The following is a 22,751-nucleotide window of genomic DNA, read 5'->3' on the forward strand; positions in this document are numbered from 1 at the left end:
CATACCTATCATAATACCACATATGTCTAATGGCAAACCCCAACCGGCCACTATAGGACTGTTCATGTGTCTCATTCTTTGTTATTGCACTGATTATTTTTCTTTCCAATATTACCTATTTATACATTTGTGTTTTTGTACTGAGAATATGAATCACTGTATATCAAGGTTATTATCATTAACTAAAACATAATAATAAAAAAATATGACAAAAAATTATATATATATATAGTGAGCTGGTCGATAGGAATTAAGTTTGTGAAATCTAATCTTTATTTTTATTTATTTATGTTCTGTTGCGTTCAGTGCTTTCTTCCGGAAACAACGGATTATATGAGATTCAGTCACAGTTCATCTCTTAGCACAGCGCTCGTGGCTCGACTCGTTGAGACTGTTTTCCAAGATGGCTGCCGTCTGTAAACGCGTAATGCACTGTCTTTATAAAGTATCTTCTTATTAAACTGTTTGTACTCTTATAAAGTTCTCAGTGCTTGGGTTTGCATGTAGGGACCCTCATTATGCTGCCGTGTTAGTGTGAGGCTATTTTGAGTCTTGTTAGTGGTATTAACTAGCGGTTTAATTTCACTTACCCTGAGCCCCATAGACTAGCGTTATAAGCTAATCTGTGTTTAGAGATAAAACTCTTTACATTCAATTTTCATGAAAACGCATCCCAGAGAACGATCTACTCGCTAACCATCTGCTCATTACTAGTTGTGGTTTAAAGCCAAATCTGCCTTATGTGAAGCATCTGAGTGTTTTAAGAATAAATACCTGAATTTGGGCTAATAGTTTGCCTCTGTTTTTAACCTTTACTATTATAGTAATGTGTAAGTATGGGATCCCTTTATAGTTTATAGACAATTTTTTCAGTAAACCACTGTTGAAATAAATAAATAAAAAGCATTTTTGTAAAACTGCTGTACCAAACCCTGACTTCAAAACCGAGGAACGTACCAAACCGTCAGTGTTGTGTACCGTTACACCCCTACCATTGTTGGTATTATTATAACAGTTTAGATCTGTTTTGTATTCACAGTCGATGTTATCGTCTAGGTATGCTGATTATCATTGTCGGTATTATGACAATTGCTACTGGTGGTAACATATGGTGTGTATCTAAGGAATGTTTTGTTTTTTGGGGGGGGATTTTTTTCTCATATGAATATATTAGGGCCGGAACTTTAATGCGTTAATTACGATTAATTAATTACGGGACTTTAACGTGTTAGTTAAGATTAATTAGGCAAAAAAGAAATAATTTTAACCACACTTATTCACACGTAACATGAGCGAAGAAGCGGATGAGACCGCTCTGCTCGGCCCCGTGGAGGGGACATTTTGTATTAAAAAACGATAGGATGGAAGCGTCGACGAGAGCACGGTTGTGTGCAAGATATCCAACAGGGAATGTGTGTATCACCGCAGCACATCGAGCCACAAATATCACACACACGCTTTTGCTACACTCAATGGCAAACATTGCACTGCTGGACTGAAATAAATAAACTATATTTTGTTGATTAAGCGTATGTGTTCAGTCATTATTCAATGGGATACTAAAAATACATGTGACAAATTACTTCTCACTGTTCTCAGGTCAAATATTTAAATGCAATTAAAATGCGATTAATTTCAATTAATTAATTACAAAGCCTCTAATTAATTAGATTAATTTTTTTAATCGAGTCCCGGCCCTAGAATATATATTAAAATGTAATTGAATGTTGGATAATGTCAATAATTAAGGAAGTAGTTTTTTTTTGTTGTTTGTCCAGTTTAATTGTTCCCAGGGTGGGTTTAAATAAGTTGTCTTCTACTCACTCCTTTTCCAGCAACCGTTGGAATTGTGATGTTAAAGTATGATGAATTTAAATAGTTGTACTGACTTATCAAAATGCTTCTTTATTGCCTTTGTTATGTGTCCTTATATATTGCTCGAAATAAAATCATTTAATTCATTCATTAGAAATGAAACATACACGAGAGATTGATTCAGGCGAAACCTGAACGCAGCTCAGAACGTCATGTTTTCTACTGATAACGGTCAAACTGGACAAAAACAAACTCAAGGAGAACTAAACAACACAGGAGGAGTGTGATGAGATGAAGGAGCTTCTGTGTGTGTGTGGGTGTGTGTGTGTGTGTGTGTGCGTGCGTGTGTAAGGTGCGTTCCCACTCTCACTCTCAGAATGATGCGAGGGGAATTCGAACACAAACTCATAAAGTAAATGAACATAACTAGCTTTCGTTTAGCCGTTATGACGAACGCCCACAAGCCCTAGCATCTTCAGTGTGACGTGATCATTAATGAACCATTTCTGTCCGTATGCGTTCAGGGCTCAGCGATGAGCATTTATTGACTGGTCCGCTTGGGCCGGTGGTTCAGGGTTAGTTCACCCAGAAAGGTTAATTCAGTCATCATGTCGTCTCAAACCCATCAGACCTCCGTTCATCTTCAGACACAGATGAAGAGATTTCTGCACTGTAAAAATCCAGCTCACAAATATTAGGCTAATGATTGTGTTTTTGTTAACTGGACTATTAAATGCAAAAGAAGTTGGCTTAACCAGTGAAAATAAGTTTGTTCAACAATTGTTGAACCAACTTAGTATTAATTGTAAATTCGATTTGTAATTTAACAAGCACAGTTGCCACAAGTTAACAATGCATTCTGGGTGCATCATGCAAAACTCACCCATGGCTCCCAGCATGCATTGCAGCATAAAGCAGGTCACCATGGGCTGATTCTCACCGGAGGTCAAAGTGCTAAATGTACAATCAGTTTTAAAACTTCCTCAGCTTTTCTGATTAAAACAGTGCTGGAGCTTTTCTAGAATCACAATAAAACAGAGTTAATAGTATATTGCTCATATTAAACTCAGTCATAAAATCAGTGAATTAAACCACTACACAATCCTTCTTATCCAGCAGACAGAGAAACACTAACATTAAAGAGTCGCCAAACTGCCCAACTAAAGAAAAAACACTGATCACCATGAAGGTGACACAAAAAAATACAAAAAAATTCAACACAAAATTTTTAAAAACATACAAAACTGAACAAAAGATCTTGAATTGGGAGACATGTGACCTTACTCAGTTAATTGAGTTGAGGGAACTACTTTGTGTAAAAGTTGAGTAAACTCAAAAACTCTGTGCAGCAAAGTTGCCTTACAACTTTACGTTATCCAAGATGTTTCTGACAAATAGATAGCAATGTGATGAGCACGTTCAAGGCCCAGAAAGGAAGTAAAGACATCGTTAAAATAGTCCATGTGAGTCAGCCTTAATGTCATAAAGAGATGAGAATACTTTAGTGCGCACTAAACACACACAAATAATGATTTCACATACTAATAAACACACACTAATAACGATTTCACACACAAATAACGATATTAAACACAAATAAACACACAAATAACGATTTCACACACTAATAACGATTTCACACACAAATAACGATATTAAACACAAATAAACACACAAATAACGATTTCACACACTAATAACGATTTCAAACACAAATAAACACACACAAATAACGATTTCACACACTAATAAACACACACAAATAACGATTTCACACACTAATAAACACACACAAATAACGATTTCTTCTCATCTGTGTCAGTCTTCAACACTGTTGATGTAGTAAATACAGCGCAGAGCTTCCGGGTTCTACACCAGAACGCCGGCTCATTATTGGTCAGCTCCTGCATCAGCGTCACATGATCAGCATCGGCCAATGGTGAGCCGGCGTTCTGGTGTAGAACCCGGAAGCTCTGCGCTGTATTTACTACATCAACTGTGTTGAAGACTGACACAGATGAGAAGAAATCGTTATTTGTGTGTGCGTGTGTGTGTGTGTGTGTGTGTGTGTGTGTGTGTGTGTGTGTGTGTGTGTGTATTGCGCACAAAAGCCCTATTCTCCGGGGTTTAGTGTTATCTGGAGACCTCTGAGATTTAGAAAGGACTCCCACATCTGAGTTCTGGCGGCACATTCGCACAGGATCAGCAAAGCCTGGGATTTTACTCGGATTTACTGACTTATCTCCCGGATATGATGTCAAGACTTGTAAATGTTTTTTTCTTTATATATAGACCTGTATGAAATCATAAACAGTCGTATGTATCGATAAGTTAGATCGTTAGTTAGAGAACAGACGCTAGAGTTAAAAACTGACCTGAGCTCAGACAGCAGGAGTCAGATTTGATTTATCACGAGTGAGAAGCTGACGATATACGGCGGAAGAGCTGAATGAAGCGCCCGTTTAAGACGGCGTATCACTGTTCTGTTCTGTTCTTCTGTTTTTCATTAAGAATAGTATTGATATTAATATTAAACACACCCTTCAAGCAATGTGCTCCCAAATCGCTCCTCATTCTAAAGTGAAAGTATAATCCGTGTGGGAATTCATACCGGTGCGCATTATGAACGCAGACTCCATTCTTCGTGAAAGATAAAGATAGAAATGCGCACAGGAAACAAAACCCTCGCAAAAATGATATCCGATCCGCCTAATCCTGGCCAAATCCCAGAGATGGCGATTCGCACGCGACTAATATTATCACAGGACCTCGGTGTTCGGAGAAATATGGTCGTCATTAGCATGGGAATTATACTTTACAAATTACAGACATGGCCGATTCGCACGGGATTAAGATCACAGACATCCTCTCCCATTATTACAAATCACCAGAGGTCCGCAGATAATACTAGTCCCGTGCGAATAGGGCTTTAAATTCTGTTTTACATATACCCGGACAACTAAATAAATGAAAGTTTACAGAGAAGATATTGTTGAATAAAGTGGTTCTTTGTGTTTGTTTTCTGCGCACTAAAGTCTTCTCATCGCTTCATCACATTAAAGCTGAACCGCTGGAGTCACATGGACTATTTTAATCATGTCTTCACTTCCTTTCTGGGCCTTGAAAGTGTTCATTGCCGTCTATGGAGGTGTCAGAAATATCTTCATCTGTGTCTGAAGATGAACGAGGTCTGACGGGTTTGACACGACATGAGGAATTAATGATAGAATTTACACTTTAGGGTGACCTGACCCTTTAAAGTGAATGAACTGTTTATTTCTAATTATTTCATAAGCAGCCTGACATTACATCAAAATGCATTCATTACTGTAAACATTTAAATCACACAATTCTCTGTCTTGCTGACTGATTTAAGGAGTGATTTGTCATTATTGCCTTCACTACTTGAGTAGTTGACACACACAATACTTCCTGAACGTTCATTGAGATGTGGAATATCTGTCAAATTAATTCGCCGCAGTGCAGAATCATTTCATATCAACACAGGTTCGTTCAGCCGGAAACTTTCATTTAGGTCATCGTTTGCTCACCCTCATGTTGTTCCAAACCCGTATTAATGTGTGATGTGTGTTGATCAATGACGGATAAGGATTTCAAATTTGAAAAAAGAAAAGAAAACCGGCAATAAAAATCACATTTTAGGACATACTATACAACAAAATAAAACGAGTGTTGTGCATGTTCTCATTATAAAAGTGTTCATAGTTTGAATCTTCACTGGAGAAATCAGGCGAATGAGAATTAGGTCACTTAATATGAACTTTGGTTCATTGAACTGTTGTAAAAAAAAATAAATCTATATTACATTTGTGATCATGCTGATATCTGGAGAAAAACAGCACTCGTGTGATATTGATGAACTATATTAAATGATATAAATATACAAGAGAGGGTTTGAGACGACAGTGAGATGAATTAATAATGATTCATCTGCATTTTTGGGCGAACTTACCCTTTAACATACAGTAAAATACCAACAAATATTTATTTCTATACATATTAGTTGTGTATAGAGACAGAGCGTATTTAGGCCACGCCCACACCGGGGGGGAAAACAATCCAGCGCTCTCCATTGACTTTGAATTGCGTGAAGCGGTCGCCTTGTCTTTTCTTACTTATAACAAGAAACAGAACAATGTCTAAAAGCTGATATGTGACAAGGTGTGCAGCAAACAAGCTAAAAAAAACACATAACTAAGTTTTTATAAGCTGTCGATCCCAAAAAACGAGCGTTTAAGGAGACAAAAGTGCAGAAAGGCAATAAGACGTGAAGCTTCAGTGGGAAGAATGGGTCACTTTTGGGATCCTGACACTCAGTATGTCTACGTGTGCAGTAAACATGTTCTCAAATATCTAAATGTCAGTTTTATATATTATATTTTCTGTCACTGATTACTTTACCCTCCAGTGGGCGTAGCTCTCAGTGTAATATAACAAGTCGTGCTCTGACTCAAGTGCCTATATCCACTTTTTTGTCCTTAAACGTTCGTTTTTTGGCTCAGCAGCTTATAAAAAACCTCTGGCCTTTTGTTCCTGTGTGTTTTAGCTTGTTTTCTGCACACCTTGTCACATATCAGCTTTTAGACATTTTTTAGACACTTTGGTGAATCATGACAGTGTCACTCTTGAGTAACGGTAATGCATTCTGAAATTAATCACATTTATATCATTGTTGGCATATTCAAATATCCTGATATCTATAACTGGAGCTCAACAAACAATCAGTGCTCGGAAAACTACATTTAATCACAATTAATATAATCAGTGTGTGATTTCATTGGCTGATCAAGGCAAAATTCAGAACCAAATCGGGAAAAATCTGGAACATTTCTAAACATGTTTTACAATAAAGTAAATAAGACTCATTTATCCTGAACTCAACAAACAGAAGTGTGTGATCTAACACACATAAGGGTCATTGGATTACCATAAAACCATCCTCATATACACACTTTACAAAATAATACATTACTGTCAAGCTGTAACATTAACATGATGGTAATTTAAAGCTCCACTGTGTGATATTTTCCCCCATCTAGCGGTGTAAATGTTTATGACCATCCAGTGAATATTCAATATATATTCCGGCATATATATATAACGGCATTCGAACCCCTCACCCGTATGTGTTTTCAATGGCATATTATAAACTTACGAGAATACTTTATTACTTGAAAGAAGTAAATATACATTAATGAGCACAAACTAATTGTAAATGACTAGTATTTTAGCAACACTCTTTTAATTAGCTAGTCTCACACATCCCTCATAATAAAATAATAAAGTTCACAAATATTGTTATAGATCTGCATAACGGATGATGGAGGGTTTGTGCTTTCCAGGAAAAGAAAAACGTGTCCTTCATAATCAGGCACAGACTGAACCATCAGCAATTTAAGGTAATCTTTTAGATCAAACAGATCGCTTATTAATATTAATACATTATACATTTTTATTAGTGTTATCAGAAGGACACGTGATATTGTTAAAGTGACCAAAAAGATCAAAATATCAGCACTTTAAAAGATACCTTTGGTCCTTCAGGGTCTTCTTTTCGGTACAATATTATGTCACATGACACACCAAAATGCATTATGGTCCAAAATGGTCAGTGATGTCTGTTCTCCAGGAATGATATTAGAGAAACCTCAGCTAAGAGACAATAGTCATAAAGTGTAAATAATCTCAGTATTATCAGTATCAGTTATGCAAAAGCAGATTGTAAACACTTTCTTGTGCATTTGTGTCATGTTTTTGTATTGAGTTTTTAACCTGGAACGACATTTTGGAGCTTTTGAGCTCAATAGCTCTGTAAAGATTAATTATTTGTAATTAATACTCACATACTGTATAAATAACAATACTGTTGGTTTAACTTGAAAAAAGTAAGTAACCGGTTGCCTTAAAATCGAGTTTATTGAAATTAAAAATTTGAGTTGATACAATGAAGGAAATTTGTTTAATAAGTAGAAACACAAAATATTATTGTATCTGACCACATAAAAAAATGTGATAAATCATGAAAATAGCACAATTTGGCTTCGTCATTACAAATTACCCAATATTCTTACAAAATCTTTTAATACTTTTTTAATAAAGGTTGTCGATCCTCAAAAATGTTCATTGTATTAACTCAAATTTTTAATTTCAATGAATTAAGGCAACCAGATTACTTATTTTTTAAATATTTTATACAAGGCATGATTAATTAAGAGGGGGAAGTCGAGTCATTTAATGTAGTGTATCTAAAAATATATTTAATATTATGAATATGCTTTGGACACCAGAATTGACTCGTTTACAAGCGAATAAATGAAATCTGTTCCTCATATAAAGCGCTCGGTCTCTTTTTGAAGAGTGAGTTTTGGACAAATGGACTGTCTCACTGTTCATTCGTGTTGGGAAGATGACTGAAGGGGAGAGTAAATGATGACAGTAAATGAACTAACACCTAAATAATTCAAACCCAGAGCTATGATATAAGCTCTAGCTATCAGACTAATGCTTGCTAACCAGAACTGTAGATGCTAATCCATGAACACATCGTGTGAAGTACACAACCCTGTCTCTCACACACATCAAACACAGCTCAAATGTTCAATAATAAGTCTTATTAAGAGAGTTAGATGATTTCTGAGTCACTAAGCGGGCTCTGAGGTGGGCGGGCCAGCTGGAGGTTTCCTCATAAAGCCGTGGGCTGACATGAAGGCCTGATGGGCAGGGGTTTTCTCTGCAGCTCGTTTATTTGAAGTAATACCACCACACACCCTCTTATTCACTAAAAAAAAAACTCTCACTATTCTGACCAACTTCTAAAGCAGAACAGAGGGAAATTTTAAAGTACTGTGTATGCCGTTTCGGTGTATAAAATCTTAATCTTATTGTGAAAGGCGTAGGAGAGGCCGCAGCTTTTGAGCATGTCTACATTTTTACCCCCCAAAATGGTAAAGCTCTCTCAGCAGATTCCACTGGGCGTCGGAGACGTGCGGCTAAAGCTTTGGCTGAAAAATCCTTTTTGCTTCTATTTGTGGGAATCCCCATTTCACTGCAAACATAACAGGACTGTACGTCAGACGTGGCATTAAAACACCAAAGCTGATAAAACCAGAGGGTTCCCACTCTTTTACAGCGATCAGTGAATCAGCCGCAGTGAATCAGCCGTTTGAACAAACTCAATGACTCACTCAGTTAGACGGTCAGCGTTTGAAAGAATTGACTTAATGGCTCACTCATTAAGACGGTCAGCATTTGAACAAATCGACTCAATGACTCACTCATTAAGACGGTCAGCATTTGAACAAATCAACTCATTGACTCGCTCATTAAGACAGAGAGCGTTTGGATGAATCGACTCAATGACTCACTCATTAAGACGGTCAGCGTTTGGATGAATCGACTCAATGACTCACTCATTAAGACGGTCAGCGTTTGAACGAATCAACTCAATGACTCACTCATTAAGATGGTCAGCGTTTGAACGAATCGACTCAATGACTCACTCATTAAGACGGTCAGCATTTGAACAAATCGACTCAATGACTCACTCATTAAGACGGTCAGCATTTGAACAAATCAACTCATTGACTAACTCATTAAAGCGGTCAGCATTTGAACAAATCAACTCGTTGACTCACTCATTAAGACGGTCAGCATTTGAACAAATCAACTCATTGACTCGCTCATTAAGACAGTCAGCGTTTGGATGAATCGACTCAATAACTCACTCATTAAGACGGTCAGCGTTTGGATGAATCGACTAAATGACTCTCATTAAGACAGTCAGCATTTGAACAAATCAACTAATTGACTCGCTCACTAAGAAAGTCAGCGTTTGGATGAATCGACTCTATAACTCACTCATTACAATGGTCAGCGTTTAAATGAATTGATTCAATGACTCACTCATTAAGATGGTCAGCGTTTGAACGAATAGACTCAATAACTCAGTCATTAAGACGGTCAGCATTTGAACAAATAGTCTCAATGACTCACTAATTAAGGCGGTCAGCGTTTGAACAAATTGATTCAATGACTCACTCATTAAAACGGTCAGCTTTTGAACGAATTGATTCAATGACTCACTCATTAAGACGGTCAGCATTTGAACAAATAGATTCAATGACTCACTCATTAAGACGGTCAGCATTTGAACAAATAGTCTCAATGACTCACTAATTAAGACGGTCAGCGTTTGAACGAATTGATTCAATGACTTACTCATTAAGACGGTCAGCTATTGGATGAATCAACTCAATAACTCACTCATTAAGACGGTCAGCGTTTGAACAAATCGACTCAATGACTCACTCATTAAGACGGTCAGCGTTTGAACAAATCGACTCAATGACTCACTCATTAAGACGGTCAGCATTTGAACAAATAGATTCAATGACTCACTCATTAAGACGGTCAGCATTTGAACAAATAGATTCAATGACTCACTCATTAAGACGGTCAGCGTTTGAACGAATAGACTCAATGACTCACTCATTAAGACAGTCAGCGTTTGAGACAGAGGAAACCCGAACAAATCTGTGTTTGGCAGGGAAAAAGCTAAAGACAAGGAATTTTGTCCATAACAAAATATGAGCTAATAAACAAATTAGCAATACTACAAATAAATAGAAATGAACCATGATTTCCAGCTAGGTTTAATATAGAAATTTAAATCAAATGTAATAAATAAATATACATTAATCTTTTGCGGTTTGATTCAAATTATCTGCTTTGCCACTGTCTTTTGCTACAAAATAAAGTTGTCTTTTCACTGTCAGCTAGGGTTGGATATCGAACTCGATACTTTTAAGGGCACCGACCAAATTACGTCTGTACTACCGAGAACCAATTCACATTACATCAATCGGTACCAAATTTCGGTACATGAGAACACATCTGGTGATATAGATGAGTGTCTGTAAATATTAAACAGCAAAAAGAGTATTTATGAATCCTGCGTGTCTCTGTGAATGAATGGTGCTGACCCGCAGTTTATTTACCTCACTCACTCAAACACACACACACACACACGCGTGACAATCACGTGTTTCCATATCATAAGAGCACATAAACGCCTGAACTTCATCTCCAGAGCCGCTCTGAGAGTCACTTCATCAGCATTTTACTGTTTCATTTGAGAATAACTACCAATCCTAAACACAGAATCTCAAGTCTTCATGGCAACCCATTAAAATTACTGAGAAATATGTCACTGTTGTACAGTAGAGTTTAGAGATGTCTTAGTGTAATAATAACACTAACACTAATGTAATTATTATAAACTATCAAAACGTTCTTTTTTAAGTAATATATCACAATTTTTCTTCCATGGTTTAATTTGAACAGTATAAAGCTCAGTTGTGCAGCACTTTGTTTGATGAAAAAAAAGATAAGTCTTATAAAAGAAAGTATTCATTTGATTACCACAAAACACACAACACATAATTTGTGGGAAATATTTTCATAGAAATTGAGTTAAAAAGAAAAAATAATAATATGGTTGTTTTTATGAATTCAATTAATTTAGTAGCTATAGCCTACTATTGTACTGGTGAATATTACAGTGAACAAACATCACAGACGATGGCAGACCAAGGCATCTCTGGCATAATGTCAATAACACTTCTATAAATGAATTACAGTTTCTGAACAGTTATTGATGGATCTCTTAGGGTTCACACTTGTAGTTCGGTTCGTTTGGTCCGGACCAAAAATTTAAACAAAACATAGTCCTGGTCCGCTTAGCGTTCACACTGGCATTTTTAACAGCGAACCTAAAGTTACCGAAGCAAAGGCTCAGGGAGACGCTCACAACCTGATTGGTCGGCTTATATGACATAGGACCTCGCTTACCGAAAACAACGCTGTGTGCTGTATTAAACGCCATCGTTTTATGCGTCTACATATGGCATTATTTACCCGCTGAGAACTCATGAAGAGCTCTTAAAATGCTCAAAACAGTCAAAACGGCTCCAGGATTTCCTCCGTTGCAGAAACGAAGACGTGCTGCAAAAGAGACGGCGGTTCTGTCGTCTGTATGGGCAACACAGGTCCTTAATGAGAAGAACTAGGTATTCTTTTTGTGCGATTTTTCTAGCATTTTCAAATCATGCTCGGACCAAACATTGATGAGGCACTTTACCACGTTTGCCCTCGACTCATTTTGGATACACGGATCTTTCTGCGTCCTCCAATTAGGTGACTAGCGTCGCATCTTGTGACATCACGTCATGTTTTTGGTCCGTTTACATGTCTTTGGTCCGTGTTGCGTTCATATATCAATCGAACCGCACCAGAGTTGGTCTGGAAGCGGACCGAGACCCGTCTTTTAGCTTGTTTGGTTCGCACCAGGGTTCGGATGGCAGCGTTCACAGATGTTCAAATGAACCGCACTAACTGAGCAATCGCACCAGGGTTCGTTTTAATCCAACCAAACATGACAAGTGTGAACGCACCCTTAAGTACCGAAAAAAGGTACCGTTGGGTACCAGTTAAAATGTGAACAGTACCCAACCCTACTGTCGGCCTTTAAGTTTTTGAGGAAAACATTACAGGATTTTTCTCCTCATAACGGACTTCAATGGGAACCAAAGGCTGAAGGTCCAAATCAATGAGGAAGAGCTTCAGAGACTCTGATGATCCAAGAGGAATAGAGTCTGATCCGGACAAACCATCCAAAAAAAAAGTAAATATAATAATATTTTATTTACTTTATAACCTAAATTGCAAATCAATGTAATCATGTCGGAAAGGTCACGCAGCTGATATAACACAGTGATTATACACACCCATTTCTAGGGTTTACAAAGAATGGTGTGAAAAGGGAAGAGCATCCAGTATGTGGCAGTCCTGTGGGAGAAAATGCCTTGTTGATGCTCGAGGTCAGAGGAGAATGGGCCGACTGATTCAAGCTGATAGAAGAGCAACTTTGACTGAAATAACCACTCGTTACAACCAAGGTCTGCAGCAAAGCATTGGTGAAGCCACAACACACACAACCTTGAGGCGGATGGGCTACAACAGCAGAAGACCCCACCGGGGACCACTCATCTCCACTACAAATAGGAAAAAGAGGCGACAATTTGCACCAAAATTGGACAGTTGAAGACTGGAGAAATGTTGCCTGGTCTGATGAGTCTCGATTTCTGTTGAGACATTCAGATGGTAGAGTCAGAATTTGGCGTAACCAGAATGAGAACATGGATCCATCATGCCTTGTTCCCACTGTGCAGGCTGGTGGTGGTGGTGGTGTAATGGTGTGGGGGATGTTTTCTTGGCACACTTTAGGCCCCTTAGTGCCAATTGGGCATCGTTTAAATGCCACGGCCTACCTGAGCATTGTTTCTGACCATGTCCATCCCTTTATGACCACCATGTCCCCATCCTCTGATGGCTACTTCCAGCAGGATAATGCACCATGTCACAAAGCTCCAATCATTTCACATTGGTTTCTTGAACATGACAATGAGTTGACTGAACTAAAATGGCCGCCACAGTCACCAGATCTCAACCCAATAGAGCATCTTTGGGATGTGGTGGAACGGGAGCTTCGTGCCCTGGATGTGCATCCCACAAATCTCCATCAACTGCAAGATGCTCTCCTATCAATATGGGCCAACATTTCTAAAGAATGCTTTCAGCAGCTTGTTGATCAACGCCACGGAGAATTAAGGCAGTTCTGAAGGCCAAAGGGGGTCAAACACAGGATTAGTGTGTGCTCCTAATAATCCCTTAGGTGAGTGTATATAACTATATGTTACCGCAATACAGAACGCAGTTCGCTTTGGCATCTTGAGCTTGAACAGTTTAAAAATCACATTAACGTGCACACAGGAATCAATATGTGAAATCAAAAAGTGTGACACCTGACCCTAAGTATCCGATTGCAGAATTGATTCCTAACCCTAATATTGTGACAGAGAAGGCATTTCCAGGTTGAGCAAGTACGGATGTATTTCCCTGTAATCTCAACACTTCTCTCTCTCTGTTATCAAAGCAAACCCTCATATGTGGAAGAGGCAGAGCAATAACAGAACAAAGTGCCACTTTCCCTTCAGACCAAACCACCCGGCCATTCATACAAAGCAAGCGGCCCTTGAATCGGCACAGATGTGCTGTGTTTGTCGCTGCTATTGTCTGCTTATCTGCTTCCTGTCAGGAGAAACCCAGACCGCCTCTGTTTTGGCTGTGGATTTCATTCAAGCAAGCCTGATTCATCTTTTCCCTTCTTTCCCCTTTTCTCATCTCCTTTGTCAATCTACAGATGTGAAAGATATGTGTTCTCCGCTAATCTTTTGATTTCGCCCTCCTGTGAGAGATTACACTGTAAAAAACGTTTTTCTTTCTTCCAGTCCAAATATCTAAAAAATTCTTAAATTAAAATAAATTTACTGGATAAGTAAAAATGACAAGATATTTTTGCTTATTTTCTGGGGAAAAATATCTAAATGAAGTGAGTTTTTGCTTAAAACGGGCAAAATTATCTGCCAATGGGGTGAGAAAAATAATCTTATTTCTGTTTGAAATCTTGTTTCTTGTCTCCGAACAGAAATAAGATTATTTTTCTCACCCCATTGGCAGATCATTCTGCCTGTTTTAAGCAAAAACATTTTGATTTTATTTTCAACAAACCAAGAAGAAATATCTTCGGTAAGGCAGTTTTATTTGTATAGGACATTTCATACACAATAACAATTCAAAGTGCTTTACACAGAAATCAAACTAAAATAGTGATACCATGTGTAAGAACTAAAATAAAAACAAGGACAATTAAAATAAAGAGAAAAAAAAATAATACAAATATAACGGTGAGAAATAGATCCCTATCTGCCTGATTCTAAATTCGGATACCCCTACCTGAGATGCAGCAGGTTCACAATGTCTCCTGGACCTTACAAGTCGGTCCAAGAATGTCGTTTTACTGATCTAGTAAATGCATCTTGATTTAAGAATTGTTAGATATTAAGACTGGAAACAAGACAAAATTACTAAGTAAGAAGAGCTTCTTTTGTTTCTTTTTTTGCAGTTAAGTGCACACACACGGCTCACCTTCCGCACATATGACCGCAGGAAGCAGTTCCTTCAGCAGGTCTCCCAGTGTGAGCATCTGACCCTCGGCAGACATCGGCCGGAAAAGCTTCTGGATGAACGGTCTGTCACTCGTCGTCTAAAATGGGACAGATATGAAAGCTGTTAGGCTTTTAATGACGGAACAATTAAAGTATAAAAATTCCTCAAAAAGGCTGAATCAGAATTGAGTCATTTAACCCTAAATGGTCATTGGGGACAAATGTGGGCAAATCACCTGAACACACACAAAAACATCAGACTTAATTCATGTTAAAGGGTTAGTTCAGCCAGAAATGAAACTTCTGCCATTAACTCGTCTCCCTAATGTCGCTCCACACCCGTAAGACCTCCGTTCATCTTCACACACAGTTTAAGATATTTTATATTTAGTCCGAGAGCGTATGCAAGTGTATGCACACTATACTGTCCATGTCCAGAAAGGGAATAAAAACATCATCACAGTAGTCCATATGAGACATCAGTGGGTTAATTAGAGTCTCTTGAAGCATCCAAAATACATTTGGGTCCAAAAATAACAAAAACTACGACTTTATTCAGCATTGGCTTCTCTTCCGCGTTTGTGTTCAATCCTCAAATAAAGATTCAAACGGTTATGAATCAGCATGACATGGACAGTATAGTGTGCATACACTTGCATACTCTCTCTGACTAAATATAAAATATCTTAAACTGTGTGTGAAGATGAACGGAGGTCTTACGGGTGTGGAGCGACATTAGGGAGACGAGTTAATGACATCAATTTTATTTTTGGGGGAACTAACCCTTTAACTGCTTGAAAACAAAAAACTCCTGGTCCTTCGTGGACTTAAGTGGGCATCCATAGTAAATGAATGTGAGAGACTATAATTCAGTGCATTTTTTATTTATTTCATTAGAACACATTTAGTTTTAGCAGTATGATTGTTCAAAGCATTTTAGATGGTTTATTATTGTATGTATAGTGCATTAATAGCAGGAGAGGCGGTGCTGAGTAATGCCTGAGGGGAAAAGATGAATATTTACGGAGTTTCAGTGACATTATTTCATTAAACAACTATATATAATGTTTTAATATAATGTATAATCATGCAATGGGGGAATATTTGCGGGTCCGATTAATAATAATACACAAATAATAACAATAATAAAAAAAACATTATGTTGGCTTAAAATATCAAGATATATATCGTGAGTTCAGTATCGTGATCGTATCTTGAGCTCAGTATATATATATATATATATACACACATATACAGGGAGTGCAGAATTATTAGGCAAATGAGTATTTTGACCACATCATCCTCGTTATGCATGTTGTCTTACTCCAAGCTGTATAGGCTGGAAAGCCTACTACCAATTAAGCATATTAGGTGATGTGCATCTCTGTAATGAGAAGGGGTGTGGTCTAATGACATCAACACCCTATATCAGGTGTGCATAATTATTAGGCAACGTCCTTTCCTTTGGCAAAATGGGTCAAAAGAAGGACTTGACAGGCTCAGAAAAGTCAAAAATAGTGAGATAAATTGCAGAGGGATGCAGCAGTCTTAAAATAGCCAAGCTTCTGAAGCGTGATCATCGAACAATCAAGCGTTTCATTCAAAATAGTCAACAGGGTCGCAAGAAGCGTGTGGAAAAACCAAGGCGCAAAATAACTGCCCGTGAACTGAGAAAAGTCAAGTGTGCAGCTGCCAAGATGCCACTTGCCACCAGTTTGGCCATATTTCAGAGCTGCAACATCACTGGAGTGCCCAAAAGCACAAGGTGTGCAATACTCAGAGACATGGCCAAGGTAAGAAAGGCAGAAAGTCCACCACCACTGAACAAGACACACAAGCTGAAACGTCAAGACTGGGCCAAGAAATATCTCAAGACTGATTTTTCTAAGGTTTTATGGACTGATGAAATGAGAGTGAGTCTTGAAGGGCCAGATGGATGGGCCCGTGGCTGGATTGGTAAAGGGCAGAGAGCTCCAGTCCGACTCAGACGCCAGCAAGGTGGAGGTGGAGTACTGGTTTGGGCTGGTATCATCAAAGATGAGCTTGTGGGGCCTTTTCGGGTTGAGGATGGAGTCAAGCTCAACTCCCAGTCCTACTGCCAGTTTCTGGAAGACACCTTCTTCAAGCAGTGATACAGGAAGAAGTCTGTATCCTTCAAGAAAAACATGATTTTCATGCAGGACAATGCTCCATCACACGCGTCCAAGTACTCCACAGCGTGGCTGGCAAGAAAGGGTATAAAAGAAGAAAATCTAATGATATGGCCTCCTTGTTCACCTGATCTGAACCCCATTGAGAACTTGTGGTCCATCATCAAATGTGCGATTTACAAGGAGGGAAAACAGTACACCTCTCTGAACAGTGTCTGGGAGGCTGTGGTTGCTGCTGCACGCAATGTTGATGGTGAACAGATCAAAACACTGACAGAATCCATGGATGGCAGGCTTTTGAGTGTCCTTGCAAAGAAAGGTGGCTATACTGGTAACTGATTTGTTTTTGAATGTCAGAAATGTATATTTGTGAATGTTGAGATGTTATATTGGTTTCACTGGTAAAAATAAATAATTGAAATGGGTATACATTTGTTTTTTGTTAAGTTGCCTAATAATTATGCACAGTAATAGTCACCTGCACACACAGATATCCCCCTAAAATAGCTAAAACTAAAAACTAAAACTTCCAAAAATATTCAGCTTTGATATTAATGAGTTTTTTGTGTTCATTGAGAACATGGTTGTTGTTCAATAATAAAATGAATCCTCAAAAATACAACTTGCCTAATAATTCTGCACTCACTGTATATATATATATATATATATATATATATATATATAATCATATTGGGAGTTTAGTATCGTGAATTATCGTATTTTGAGTTCAATATCGGGATATATATCATATTGTGAGTTCAGTATCGTGATAAATATCATATTGTGAGTTGAGTATTGTGATATATATCGAATCGTGACACCAGTGTATCGTTAAACCCCTAGTAGTTTATAAAAAAGAATCTGAGCCGAACTCTTCCACTAGATTTTGCAGTCGTGATGTTATTAACTCCAGTAGCGTGGTTTCGTTCCGCTTCATTTGGTTTGCCGTTTGAGGCTTCTCATATGTAACAGAAATGGCATCTCTTATCCGGTGGGCACCAGTGCGACCTCTAACACCATTTAGGCCACACCAGCAGGAAAAAAGGTTGCGAAATACAACCGTTTGGTCTGGAGCCCTGTATCGATATGCGAGACTGAAGTTCTGCCAGCAGCAGTATCACCCAGGTCAGTTTTGAGTTAAAAGAAATGTCCTGTTGTCTAAATGATACTACTTTGAACAGCTCATACAGGCGTGAATTTACATTTCCTTCAGCCTGAGGTTTATTTCACTTCTGGTGTGAAAGGGCCTTTACATTTGATAAAACGTGTTTTTCTAGTGAGTAATGCAATATTGTAATGCAGTGCACAATAATAGATGCTTTTAACATTAAAGGTGTCATGAACTTGTATTGTTTTTTAAAATATACTGTTTCCTGAGGTCAACTAATGACGTTTGTGTGTTTTTTACATTCAAAAACTCATCAGTAATAGGCTATTTTCTACACTGGTTTTGAGGCTCTCTCCTGAACGCTGGGTTTTGATGGGGATGTCACTGGAGACTTGGAAGTAAACGCCCACGGCTAGGATTGGATAAGATTTGCATATTTAATGAGCTTCTGCTCCCCTGTCAGTTCACGCAAGGGATTGTTTTGAAAGGGCAACTGGAATGATTCTCTCACAGGGATTGCAAAACGTCTTTATCAAACAAACACAATCATTTATCTCCCAACCACTGGCGATTAATAGGAATACTATTTTTTTATTACTTGGCCCTCCCAATCTGTGGATATAAGTGCGAACCCCACACGCGCGGGCGCTCTTCAAATATCAAGTAAAGAGAGTGAATATCACACATCAAGAAATTAATGTTATTTCATTATTTTAGATTTACCGAGTGGTTGAACTCACTTTAATGAGTGGTTAAACTTTATTGTTTTCATTAACAATAAAGTTCAACCACTCATTCCTAATATTAAGATCAGAAGGAAGCTTATGCAGCGGCTGTGTTCTTCCACAACCAGGAATAGCGCAAAATCTTAATCTTTCTCTGCATGGTTATTGCTGCTGGCTAGCGCGATGCGGACAGGTCCACGAGTCGGTGGGCAGAGCTGTGCTGCGTCCCAATTCGCATACTATCCATCCTAAATAGTATTCGAAAATAGAATTAGTATGTCCCAAATCGTAGTATGTTGAAAAGAGTATTCCAAAGATTCCCGGATGGTTTACTATTTCCGGTCCGAATTCACAGTATGGATCGATGGGCACTCTAACGGCTGATATTGCCCACAACCCATTGCGAGTTGGACGAGGATTCGATTAGAACTACAAACGTGGATAAAAAGCGTTAAAAAACTACAAACATGACGGATGTGCGAGTTCGACGGTTAAGTAGAGAAGTTTAGATAAAGGGGTTTGAGTGACCCTACCAATATTTTACCTGACAATAATATATTTATTCAGTGTTTTCCATATTATATTTCACAAGCAGCAGCATTGTGAACTTTTGTAATGACATGTTTAGCCATTAACTTTTAAATGCATCATTATATTTAAACTGCAAACACAGGAGGAGAGTCTCTGCATTAAAGACCCACAAATGGCAGATCAACGAGCGGCTACATTTCTCTCCGATACGGTAGGAGATTAAACCGAATGTGAAGGATTTGAACTCTCAGGGCAGATAAACGGTGACGGGATGCACGTAACTAAGCGACAGAGTCCGTTAAAGATGGCGAAGTAGTATGTCCCGAAGCTTGCATACTTTTCTGCTACACACTCAAAAGTATATACTTTTTCTTCACAAAAAGAGTACATACTTTTAGGACGTAGTATAAGTAGGCGGATTGGGACGCAGCACTACTGTATTAGACGAGTCTGTGGGCGGGGCTACTGTATTAGACGAGTCGGTGGGCGCTGCTACTGAATTAGACGAATCGTTGGGCGGGGCTACTGAATTAGACGAGTCGGTGGGCGGGGCTACTGAATTAGATGAGTCGGTGGGCAGAGCTACTGTATTAGACGAGTCTGTGGGCGGGGCTACTGTATTAGACGAGTCGGTGGGCGGGGCTACTGAATTAGACGAGTCGGTGGGCGGGGCTACTGTATTAGACGAGTCGGTGGGCGGGGCTACTGTATTAGACGAGTCGGTGGGCGGGGCTACTGAATTAGACGAATCGTTGGGCGGGGCTACTGAATGAGACGAGTCGGTGGGCGGGGCTACTGAATTAGATGAGTCGGTGGGCAGAGCTACTGTATTAGACGAGTCTGTGGGCGGGGCTACTGTATTAGACGAGTCGGTGGGCGGGGCTACTGTATTAGACGAGTCGGTGGGCGGGGCTACTGTATTAGACGAGTCGGAGGGTGGGGCTACTGAATTAGACGAGTCTGTGGGCGGGGCTACTGAATTAGACGAGTCTGTGGGCGGGGCTACTGTATTAGACGAGTCTGTGGGCGGGGCTACTGTATTAGACGAGTCTGTGGGCGGGGCTACTGTATTAGACGAGTCTGTGGGCGGGGCTACTGTATTAGACGAGTCTGTGGGCAGAGCTACTGAATTAGACGAGTCGGTGGGCGGGGCTACTGTATTAGACGAGTCAGTGGGCGGGGCTACTGTATTAGACGAGTCTGTGGGCGGGGCTACTGTATTAGATGAGTCTGTGGGCGGGGCTACTGTATTAGATGAGTCTGTGGGCGGGGCTACTGAATTAGACGAGTCTGTAGGCGGGGCTACTGAATTAGACGAGTCGGTGGGCAGAGCTACTGAATTAGACGAGTCTGTGGGCAGGGCTACTGAATTAGACAAGTCGGTGGGCGGGGCTACTGAATTAGACGAGTCTGTGGGCGGGGCTACTGAATTAGACGAGTCGGTGGGCGGGGCTACTGAATTAGACGAGTCGGTGGGCGGGGCTACTGAATTAGACGAGTCGGTGGGCGGGGCTACTGTATTAGACGAGTCGGTGGGCGGGGCTACTGTATTAGACGAGTCGGTGGGCGGGGCTACTGTATTTGACGAGTCGGTGGGCGGGGCTACTGTATTAGACGAGTCGGTGGGCGGGGCTACTGTATTAGACAAGTCGGAGGGTGGGGCTACTGCATTAGACGAGTCGGTGGGCAGAGCTACTGAATTAGACGAGTCTGTGGGCAGGGCTACTGAATTAGATGAGTCGGTGGGCGGGGCTACTGAATTAGACGAGTCGGTGGGCAGAGCTACTGAATTAGACGAGTCGGTGGGCGGGGCTACTGTATTAGACGAGTCTGTGGGCGGGGCTACTGAATTAGATGAGTCTGTAGGCGGGGCTACTGAATTAGATGAGTCAGTGGGCAGAGCTACTGAATTAGACGAGTCTGTGGGCAGGGCTACTGAATTAGACGAGTCGGTGGGCGGGGCTACTGAATTAGATGAGTCTGTGGGCGGGGCTACTGAATTAGACGAGTCTGTGGGCAGGGCTACTGAATTAGACGAGTCGGTGGGCGGGGCTACTGAATTAGATGAGTCTGTGGGCGGGGCTACTGAATTAGACGAGTCTGTGGGCTAGGCTACTGAATTAGACGAGTCTGTGGGCTAGGCTACTGAATTAGACGAGTCTGTGGGCTAGGCTACTGAATTAGACGAGTCTGTGGGAAGAGCTACTGAATTAGACGAGTCGGTGGGCGGGGCTACTGAATTAGACAAGTCTGTGGGCGGGGCTACTGAATTAGACGAGTCGGTGGGCGGGGCTACTGAATTAGACGAGTCTGTGGGCGGGGCTACTGAATTAGACGAGTTGGGACGAAGGGTGCTCCGATCAGGATTTTGGAGCCGATCGCTGATCACGGGAAGCAGTATCTGCCGATCTGATCACAGATACCGACCTATTTGAAGCCTTCTTTTTATCATATAGATTATTTATAGGGAATTTTACAGACATTCATTCAGGGAATTGATTATTTCTGAAAATGGGGGAATTCTCCCTTATAGATGACTCTTGTTATACATTATCTCACTTAAATCTTTGATTATGCAGTGCATTTTTGTTTTTAAAGACTTTTTTTCAGGTAGGTCTAACATTAGTATTGAGGTAAGAAATACTCAAGAAATTAAGTAAATAATCAAATGTAAATTGGTCTTCCCTGAATAAATAAAACTAATCCTTTTAAAAGTTGCAAAAGCTAGTCATTACAAAAAAACATCAAAAACAAAAAGTAAGTCCTTACACAGTTGCAAAAGTCAGCCATTCCAGAGCAGTGAGTTTCATTAAGGTTCCTCAAACAACAAGACAAAGAGAAACTCAGAGACAGCAGCAGTTTGTTTGACTGCTTTCACTTTAAGAGCGAATACACAGAGAGGGCAACATGCAGTTAGACAAACGTTAACGTTCACTCGCGAGTCACGACGGGGTTCACGTGCATACTCGTCAAGAGTAGACGGTAATTTAGTGCATATGTTTTGTGTGTATTTGACCATTGCAGCGCAATTTGTACTCGCAAGCTTTTTGTGAGATGGGCATGAGATGTGTGTGTGTGTGTGTGTGTGTTAGATTACGGTCTCTTGGAGAGCGCGTGTGAGTGCTGAGTGAACACTGGCAATACTTAACAATAAATGCAAATGATAAACTTTAGTGACGATGCGACACTGCTTCGATTGTGTAAGTGGCAAATCCTGTGTCAACTGTGCAGCTCGGTTTTAGTTGCCGATGCGATGCGCTGATGTGAAGAGAGAGAGAGAGAGAGAGAGAGAGAGAGAGAGAGAGAGAGAGAGAGAGAGAGAGAGAGAGAGAGAGAG

At 39.8% G+C, this 22,751-nt stretch overlaps 1 protein-coding gene across 2 annotated transcripts in view; it reads right to left on the reverse strand.

The window, feature by feature from the left end:
• Nucleotides 1-22,751, reverse strand: part of atg5 (ATG5 autophagy related 5 homolog (S. cerevisiae)) — a 63,383-nt gene that overhangs the window by 6,183 nt on the left and 34,449 nt on the right. For both annotated transcript variants that reach the window (XM_067449396.1, XM_067449397.1), the window contains exon 7: nt 14,881-14,998. In XM_067449396.1, coding sequence (XP_067305497.1) covers nt 14,881-14,998 — 118 coding nt within the window. The remainder of the gene's footprint in view (nt 1-14,880; nt 14,999-22,751) is intronic.

Source organism: Pseudorasbora parva, chromosome 7 (assembly GCF_024679245.1).
Source record: "Pseudorasbora parva isolate DD20220531a chromosome 7, ASM2467924v1, whole genome shotgun sequence".
Lineage (NCBI taxonomy): Eukaryota > Metazoa > Chordata > Actinopteri > Cypriniformes > Gobionidae > Pseudorasbora > Pseudorasbora parva.